General features: G+C 43.0%; 1 protein-coding gene across 1 annotated transcript in view; it reads left to right on the top strand.

The window, feature by feature from the left end:
- Positions 1-1,890: 1,890 nt before the first annotated feature.
- The window catches only part of colq (collagen-like tail subunit (single strand of homotrimer) of asymmetric acetylcholinesterase), a gene marked incomplete at its 5' end in the record, with an annotated part of 17,905 nt that continues 9,595 nt past the window's right edge, over positions 1,891-10,200 (top strand). The window contains 7 exon segments of the mRNA XM_080425794.1: positions 1,891-1,987; positions 4,153-4,214; positions 4,216-4,263; positions 6,578-6,697; positions 7,628-7,672; positions 7,894-7,920; positions 10,111-10,182. Of these exon segments, the coding sequence (XP_080281920.1) occupies positions 1,891-1,987; positions 4,153-4,214; positions 4,216-4,263; positions 6,578-6,697; positions 7,628-7,672; positions 7,894-7,920; positions 10,111-10,182 (471 nt within the window).

A 10,200-nucleotide genomic window follows, 5' to 3' on the forward strand; every position in this document is an offset into this window, starting at 1 on the left:
CAGTAGTATTTAATGGAATTTACTTTAATGATTAATAAAGAATGTATAAATGAATGACACTTACATTTATTGACAAACAATCTACTGAGCACTGTTGAGTATTTTGTTTAAGCTTCCACATTCCACTGGGCAAAGCAAATAACAAGGTTAATTTACAATTATTCCTGCTTTTCAATCCCTCCAGGAAGTTATATCATTCCCCTGGCCACCTGGTCCTTTTAACTAAATAGTCAGGGACCACACAGTAGTGGAACAGCTGAATGTAGTAAGTACAGTACCAAGTAATTGATTACACTGAGAACAAAGGTTCTGAAACACTGCTATTATACACTGCTATTACACTGATATTAATACAAGATCATTGTTACTGGAGATTCAAATTGATGGGATGGTAGATTAATATAGTTTTATTATATTATATCATATAGTTTTGGCTGTTTTCATCTGATAAATGAAATGAAAGAATTATGAGTGGAGCAGCGATGTTTGGTGGTTTTGTTGGTGCTTACTTTATTTAGTTTATTTCATGTGTTACATCTAACACCTCACAAAACAACTACAAAACAATTAGCGAAAATAGCCAATCTACAAGTTCGCAACACGCCGAGTGATCTGAGCTCCTAGATCTGCTATTTTCACAATTCTTAGGGGGAAAATTATACATTTATTTTCCTTTAGATTTTTGCCTATAATGACACGCCACACAATGATGACAGATTGACATTGGTTCTAGAATCTCTAATATCTCTTAGCAATGCTTCACAGCTGTTCAAGGAATTCAAGAATTACCCCCGTAGGAAATGCAGACATTTAATTAATTTGTGGGACAGACCACACAAGAAGACTAATCAATAACCCTATGCACACAGCTTTATACAGTAACGGGCTGCATGAAAAATATGGCCATGCTGTGAACAACCATGCAAGATATATCGGTGCTGTCGGGGGGAAACCTTGTATATCCAAAACGGTTCCTTTTTTATTATTAAAATAAATAATAATATAGTAAAATGTTGCCAATCTACAAGCTCACAACGTGTCGCATCTGTTTTCATTACCTTTGGGCGACACCTTGTGTGACGAAGTAGCGCATTGATTTACGGAAAAAAGCATAAAAAGTTGAAATATGGAGATACAGTACAAGGTTTCTGCCCAACAGCAACAATATGCAACCAATATTAGGGATTCTAAAACCAATTCTATCAGGCGTCCGGAACCACGCAGAGTAAGTGTATGTTCATTGTCTTTGTATGGCCACACAGGTCACAAGGTATGTCAAAATACTGTATTAGTTTTTGCATAGCACATTTCAACAAGGCAATTCAAAGTGGTTGACATAAAACATGAAGTATCGATACCTAGAGAGACACAGAGAGCTTTAAGAGCATGCAAAACAAACACATAAAAGTATGTGAGCATCTTCATCGTCATGAAACAAGTTTGTTGTTGTTTTTTCCACTGACAGATATATGGCACGCTATAAAAAGGACATAGCACATTATAAAAAGCAAGGGTGCCAATAACGTTTACCCAGAAGTGTGCCGGGATCTTAGTGTGTGTTTCCACTCTCCACTGTGGGTGGGACTGGAAACAAAGGCTCTTGCAGTAGTAAGAGTCTAATATTGGCACGGAGCGGAGCAGCTGGCAGGCTCACTCCTGTAATTTTAGCGCACACTGATGCAGAGGAAAGATTTAATGGGCATTGGTTGGCATACCCCCCCCTTTCCTTCTCCTGCTCCTCCTCCTCCTCCTCCGCCTCCTAAAGGCGTAGGGACACCGAGAAGGGAGGGAGGGAGGGAGGGAGGGTGGGTGTGGGGAGAACCTGTGTAAAGAAACGGGAGACGAGTCGGAGTGAGCGTGGAGTGTTGTGTGCCGTGAATCTCCGGCAGCATGGTTGTTCTAACGCTTGGACTGTACCTTCCACTGTTGTCCTGCTATGTCCTGGCGGACGCCTCCTACTTGGACACTATTCTTTCATTCCCAGCAGGTAAGTGTGTGTGTGTGTGTGTGTGTGTGTGTGTGTGTGTGTGTGTGTGTGTGTGTGTGTGTGTGTGTGTGTGTGCGTGCGTGTTAGAGGGAGAGAGAGTGTGTGTGCGTGCGTGTTAGAGGGAGAGAGAGAGAGTGTGTGTGTGTGTGTGTGTGTGTGTGTGTGTACGTGTGTGCGAATTCTTGTGTGTGTGTGTTTGTTTACATGCATGCAAGGATGAGTGTTTGTGCCCATATTTACTATTATTATTATTATTACGAATGCTATTATTATTGTAGGAGGGTGCAGGACATGCATGGATGCAATGAGAGAATGTCACCATGTCATCATCATCTGGTTTGATGATGATGGTCCGTAACCACTCTCAACCTGGCCAATTTTTGGGCATGTCATTATAGGCCAAGATTTATCCAGAAATGTCTAAAAATGGTTAAACTTCCCAAATTTCAAAATATCCCATCTACAAACTCACATGTTGTAGATGGGATATTTGCACTATTCATCATAGTATACGTATATACTATATACCGGTGTGTGTATATATATATATATATATAAAAAGAAACCGAAGAAAAAAAGAAACACACTTGTTTTTATTTATTTTCCGGTAACCGTGGAGGTGTCTATAAATATCCAGCCCATCTACAGTTCCTCAGCTGGTCCTGGAGGTGCAGGCAGGGGTTCTTCATGACACTGCATCCAGCGTCAGGAACCCTTCTGTCGGCCTGTCACGATTTGATAGTTTGCACCTGTTACCTTCACCCACATCCTGTGTCCGTCCGTCTGTCTATGTTTTGTCTCAAGTTCCTCCTCTCTGCTGTGCATGAAGGAACGTCTCAAGCATGTGCACAGTGTCATATGTTGTTGACCTTTTAGATTTATACTTTGTTGCGCGCCGTGTTGTGCAAGTAAAGTCTAGATACATCAGGCATGAGGGGATCGCTGTGCGGAAACGGCCAGGAAGTTGCTGTAGGAGTTGAGTACACGGGTCAATTAATATAGAAAAGAATGCACAGCAGAGTGTAAGATATACCACTGATCCTCAACCTTTTTAAATTCAAAGACCCTCAGTTTGATATAGATTAGGCCACAAATTAATAAAATAAACACCCCTGGTGGTCCCCAGACCCCACGTTGAATACCAGTGTAATATACTGTAATACATACGGCAGGTGTGCAAGTACACTACCAGCTACGAGGACATTCAAGATTCAAGATTTTTATTGTACTTAATATAGCTTTTATTGTTACTTATATGTTACTTATATACCTGTATATCTTATATACGAGTACACAAATTAAAATACTCTGCTTTTGATCTCAACACTAGCAGAAATAATTAAGGATACTAGAGGAGGAAAATGAAGTATAAGAAAAATGCTAAGTATATACATTAGACATCATGGCACACCTTGAAGGGTGCTGTGTGCATGCGTCCTACTTCCAAATATTATATCCATATGTGCATGCTGTGCAGTGCACAGTGCAGTATATGTCAACTTCAACTTTATTGTCACATCACAGGTTTACAGGTGTAAAAAATAAAAAAGAAGGTGTGTGAAATCCTTTGAGTTTTCAAGAAAGGGGAAAAGAATAGAGATAGAAAGTAAACAGGGAAAATGGGTCAGAAATGTCAAATATTCCTAATATGAGTGGATTAAAATATACATGAGGGGTGTGGTTAAAAGAAAAAAAAATGCAGTGAAATAAGGTAGTTAAAGTATTGGCATAATATAATAACAGATATACAGTATAAAGACATTATGGTGCATGTGTGTGAATGTGTGCAGTGTATGAGTATATCGTCTCTGTCAGGTGGAAACCTCATATGTCCAGAACTGTTATTTTTCAGGATTCAAATTCAAAAACAGCAAAAGTAGCAGATCTACAAGCTCAAAACGCGTCGCTTCGCGCCACATTTCAAGCTTGCAGATCTGCTACTTTTGATGTTTTTTGTGTGACGTTGTAGTATGATCAATTAGGACATTATAATTTACGGGGAAAAAAACACATAAAGTTCAAATATGGAGATTAGAGGCTTCTGCCCGACGTCGCAACGATATGCATGGATGTAACCTCTTGCAAAGTGATCTGTCACCCAGTTTTGACACCTGGCTGACATCATTGCCCCAGCGTGACTGACCATGTGTCCGCTGTCACCGCAGCTCTCAGGCAGCCGGACCGGCAGAAGAGCTTCAGCCCCTGCTGTTTACTGAGTCCTCCCCCGCCCCCCCCTCTTCCCTCCACCCCCTACGCTTTGGCGCCGCCATGCTCCTGTGAGTCAAAGTCATGTGACTTGTCCTTGTTGTGAGGGGTTCTGATTGTTGATGTGTCCTTGGGTGGTATCCAACCCGCCGCTATATCTCTCTCTCTCTCTCTGTCTTTCTGGTCCCCAGGCTAAAAGCAGACATACTCTCACACTCTGGTAACATTAATAATAAGACTCCAAGGGCACACTGGATTACGGGGCCCTCCAAGATCATGCCACGGTTGATACATCTTTACGTTGTTTTATGTGTGGGGGGTCCCAGTGTGATGTTTCGTTTCTAGGGCCCTGTAGGTTTCCTATGACATAAAGAAGTTTGATATGCATTAATCCCTTTGTTTAGTTTTTTTTTTATTTATCTTTGGGACCCCAATCTACACAGTAAACTCCTGGGGGTCCCTGGACATGTTGAGAACCAGTGCTCTGCAAGGGTGATAAGAATAAAAAAAAGAATAAGAAAGCATATTTATGATTTGTATAACATTTTAGAATACACAGTTTACAAAGTGCTTTAAGATTCTTGTGCTGCGTACAAGTTGACCCTCTATTGGCGATATTATTGTCTTCATATGGTCCTCACTAATGCTTAATTATAAGATGGCACCATTTCTGTCTACTCGCTCTGTGTCTCAGAGGTGGGCTGTGGACAGCTCAGAAACCTGCCTACCAATGACATCATTAGTGGGTATTCCGAGCAAATGGAAACTACAGCCTTTAGCTTCCTGGAAAGTTTGCATGCTGAAATACAAGCCATTGTTCTTGCATCATTAAAAGATCAATCATGTGGATCCTGGGATCCAAATGGCAGCGTGGCTCCAGTGTGTGGTGGATCATGTGACCACCCTGTGATGTCAGTCATATGTCAGTGGTTCTCAACCTGTGTGGGTCGGGACCCCCAGGGGGGACCCCACATGATTTTTTTTGGGGGGGGGGGGTCCCCAGATGACAGTGAAGTGACAATGTAAGGACTTTTAAGACCTTTTTAATACCTAAAAAAAATTGAAAAGAAAGAAAAAGACCATCACTGCATCAAAAGTAATCAACAAACTATAAAAACTGGTCAAACATTGGTCAAATTGTCAAATAATATAAGAAAGAGGCAAACTACATTTTTTTTTAAAAATAGCTCACAACACACAAGCTCACAACACCTCGCAACGCGAGCTTGTAGATCTGCTATTGTCACAATATCTATCTGTGGAACCGAGTCAAACTAAATGTAATGCCTCAACTCCAGGTGCTTATCAGGGTGGGGGGTCCCCAGTTCAAATATGATTATTTTGGGGGGTCACGCCTGAAAAGGTTGAGAACCACTGATCTATGACGCATCGATGACTTATGACTCAGAATTCTGGCAAGTCAGCCTGTTCTGGATAATAATTGACTTCCAATTATTATCCAGATTTTTTATTATTTTAAGTATAAAACGTGTGAAAAAATTGTGGCGGTATTTCTGTGGCCAACTAGCAGCGTGCACACAAAGTTTGGCGCTGATCGGTCCAGTAGTTTGCAAGATTAGCTCCGGACACACACACACACACACACACACTGGCTAGCCTCTTGCAGAGCCACGTGTGAAAGAAATTATAACCATTTTTTTCTTGTTCTTGTTTTTCTTGTTTGAAATGACCACAGATAATGTCATCGATAGGCACATTTTCGAACCATCCACAGTCCACCTCCGAGACACAGTGACAGCTTGTAGACAGAAATGGCATCGTCCTATGGGCATCAGTGTAGGATCCATATATGAAGATGATGTTGAAAAAGGCAAAATGCTGTAAATGATTTTGTGTGTGTGTGTTAAAATAATTGTTTAATAGCTCTATTTTCTGATAGTAATCATTGCTAGTATATCTTCAGTAACAGGGTTCTCCCCGTCTCTCCAGCTTTGTAGTAAACAGAAAATACATCATCACGTCGGAATACCAATTTCATCCAACTAGGAGAGAGAATTCATACCGGATACAGGCTTCAAACAAGTTCAATTGAAACTGATAAAAAAAAAGGGCAGACAGATTTGGAACTGGAACACGAGAAAAACTGAAGCGGATAAATGGATTCTCTCTCCTGATTGGATGAAAATGGTGAACCTCCTGGAAATGTATTTATTGTTTATTGAAGAGCTGGAGAGATAGAGAAATGAGTTACAGAACAAACATAGCAATGATTGCTATCAGAATATAGAGCTGTAAACTTTTGACAAAAAATATCACTCATAGCACAATTGCAATTTGGATTTTGCTTTCCTTTCTAAATTAACATTTGGCAACGTTCTGAGAAACATTACGTACTGTAATGTCTATTGATTGATTATTTTTCAGGATGACAACGTTTCAAGTGGTCATGGAGATATTACAGACAGAGACGACAAGAAAGACACTGCGAAAGGTGCTATGTGTCTCCCGGGTCCCCCAGGCCCAGCCGGACCCTCTGGACCTGAGGTAGGAACCATAACACTCACCCCAAACAGTAAGATAAGGTTCAACTTTTTTCCAATTCGGTCATCAAAGCAGCCACCACCAAAATATGCAAGACGTAGATTGACAAAATCTATATCTAAGATATTGCAAAATCAGGACAATGTTGACTGACTGGTTCCTGAGCATGTGGACGTTTTGTATTTGCATTGCTTACAGGTGTCAGAGGACGTGTCGCCCCCCCTCTCCTATAACAACTTGAGACATGTCAGGGATGGTTGGAGGACCGGAGCCCGGGATGGGGGGGTTGGGGGGTTGGGGGGATGGGGGTATTGGGGGGGGGTAGGAAGGGGGTCCACTTTGGCACCCTGCAACACAGCAGCCCATTAACGCGCCAGATTTAGCCCAGACACAAATAGCCTTTTTCCACTGCCTGCCAGTACTCTGCACACCATTCTTAGAAACAGCCCAAAGAGTTTTGTCTGTGCATGGGACGGCATACTCAGTCGCGTAAATTCCAGCGATGGCCCACGGGCCACCACACACAAACAGAGTAAATGGGACATGTGTTTCTGTGCTTTGGTCGCTGGGAAAGTTACAGACGATCTGTTTGGTTCAAAAGGTGAGCCTAGTCATTGACGTTTCGTAAACGAAAAGCATTTTCACTTATCGACCTTTTTTGCTTGGTTTGCCCATTTGGTGTTTCTCTTTAATCATGGCTATTAGACGGCCACCTGCATCATATACTGCAGCAGTCAGGGCATCAGTATATCAATGGGAGGCACACGAGGCACTTGGTAAATCAATAGCGGCCACTCAGCCCTTAGCTAATTGAAACTGCAGGGGGAATTGGGCTTCAGGGAACAGCAGTGAATTTCTCAGTGGATGTGGTGGGAAACGAGACTATTAAGCGAGATTAGATAACTCTTTTATTTTGTTTCTTCCTCTCATCAGGGTCCACCTGGTTTACCCGGTATAGAAGGGCCCAAGGGAGAGAAGGTAACGTTGTGAAATGATTAGTGGTTATTTTCTGATGTCCTCCATCATCCTAGTGGACCTAATCTTGTATACACAAATCTGTTTGGACCGTTATAGAATTTATATTTGCAAAAACCGTTATCCTTCCAGCGGGGGCTTTTGTTTGAGTGCGAGCCGGGAAATGCGGTTGTCATGACTACTGTTTCTGTTTCTCCCCCTCCTCTCCCTCATCCTGCCGTCAGGGAGAACTCGGAAGACCTGGACAAAAGGTGAGAGTCTACATTAATCACTCCTCTTCCCTCTTCGCTAAGTGGATTTACTCACACACACAAAAAAAAAAAGAAAGAGCTCAGAGCCTGATCCCTGGCTGTGGCTGTAAGTCACAGTGCTGCCAGCGGCGCTCTGCTGTGCATGGACATTATGAAATTGCAAGCAGGTACAACCTTGACAGGATGCAAACAGGGGACAAGCTGCGGAGCTGCTGAGATGGCAGAGGGGGGTACCTCAGCTCTCCTCTGCCTGAAGGGGACCTTACAGCAGTGCCTCTCAACCTTTTTCATTTCAACGACCCCCAGTTTGATATGCATTTGGCCATGGACGCCCATTTGATATGATCTTTAAAAGAACAAAGGCGAGCCATGTGCTTCTTAGAGTTCACTGGGTGATAGGATTTTTAACCCCAACCTGCTCGAGTGTACATTTGGACCTCTGCTGGTCCCCGGACCCCACGTTGAAGAACCAGTGCCTAACAGTGACAGCCCCCTCATCAAGCCCTTGAAAGACACCCAGCCCAGCCCCCCCCCCCCTGTGTAAGATGGCCCTCACACTGTCATTGGAACAGGGACCGTCCCCTTCCCAGCTTCATTGGGAATTCAGCGGAGCATGTTGGATGGGGACCGTCATAAGAGAAGTGACCTCCTAAATGATTGGTCATTGTGGTTAACCAGTAATACAGTCCCACTGGGAGAGCTCCGGTGGCGCGCTGCTCTGATCGAGTGGAACCCGCAGCACCAGCCGAGCAATTTTGCTTAGTGCTTCCAGCCGAGCCCATAAATCATTTTATTTCCCACAAGCACCGGCTCCGTGTTCTATATACAGACCATCATTTAATTAAAGAGAACAAAGTGACAGGGCTCGTTAAAGTCATTCCGCCTCCACATGTGCAGCTACAGTATGCTTGTTGTGGCTGACAAATGCTGCAGCGGGTGGGCAGGTTTGTCAAACCCGGCACAGGCCTAGCAGCAGGTCTTGCACTTGTTCATTTTGCTGGGGGGGGGGGGGGTTCTGAAAAAGGACAAAGTTTGAGGGCTGTTGTGCAGGTCACAATGTCCTTGATACATTCTTACAACGTGTGTGTGTGTGTGTGTGTGTGTGTGTGTGTGTGTGTGTGTGTGTGTGTGTGTGTGTGCGTGTGCGTGTGTACAATCAGCCCCAAATGGCTTGTGCACAATTATTTTATATATTTTTGAAATATTTGATTTAGAATTATAATGGAAGTCAATGGGGCTCAGATCAGGCTGAAACTTTGGAGATGACAAAATGTCATCAATATGACATATCGCCAATCGATACGCCAGAAACACATTCTAAAGGCTGTGTGCGATGTGCCTTTTATCTTTAACACGATGCGCTGAATCATGCACAGTGCAGAATAAAATAGATGCATTTATTGACCATGCTTGGTCATTAAATACTGACATCATCATCAGTATGATGTCAGAGGTCCACATGGGAGCCACGCTGTTATTGTTTGCTGTGACTTTAAGAGTCGTGTGACTGTTGCTTCAGTTTGGGCTGCAGCACAGCACAGTGTACCGTAGCATCAGTGTTGCATGATGTTGTTGCAAACTTGTGTGTGCCAGGAGATAAGATGACAGGGGTTCAAATGGACCCTAACTCCCAAGTGTACACAGTGTTAATTTAACACAATGTTAATTTAACTCTGAGAGTGTACAAATGGAACCAAATGGACTCTTGCAGGGTCCATTTGGTTCCATTTGTACACTCTCAGAGTTACAGACCAGCAAGGGTCCATTTGGACCCCTTGTTCAGTCCCCAGACACAACGTTGAGAACCAATGATAGAACTGGTCGTTGGCAGGTGATACAATGTTTTGTTTCAGTATAGTGCCATTGAACTATACAGTATAGCATGTTATTTACACAGGATACAACAAATACATGTCCATAGATGCAACCAGTGTATAAACTGAATATGCAAGTGGAAAATACTGTATGTGTGGAATAAATCCAGAATATGTATGATCGATTGCATATGTGTGTGTGTGTGTGTGTGTGTGTGTGTGTGTGTGTGTGTGTGTGTGTGTGTGTGTGTGTGTGTGTGTGTGTGTGTGTGTGTGTGTGTGTGTGTGTGTGTGTGTGTGTGTGTGTGTGTATGATATTGTATGTACAGGACATGCATGATGGCCTTGTTGGTAACATTTTGATGTTCCTGTTCAGGGTCGGACAGGTCCTCCAGGACTCCCAGGGAAGCCGGGATCAGCTGGGTGGAACGGACCAAATGGACCCAAAGTGAGTAAGTCCACTTTC

The sequence above is a fragment of the Gymnoscopelus braueri genome (assembly GCF_963280865.1).
Source record: "Gymnoscopelus braueri genome assembly, chromosome: 4".
Taxonomy (NCBI): Eukaryota; Metazoa; Chordata; class Actinopteri; order Myctophiformes; family Myctophidae; genus Gymnoscopelus; species Gymnoscopelus braueri.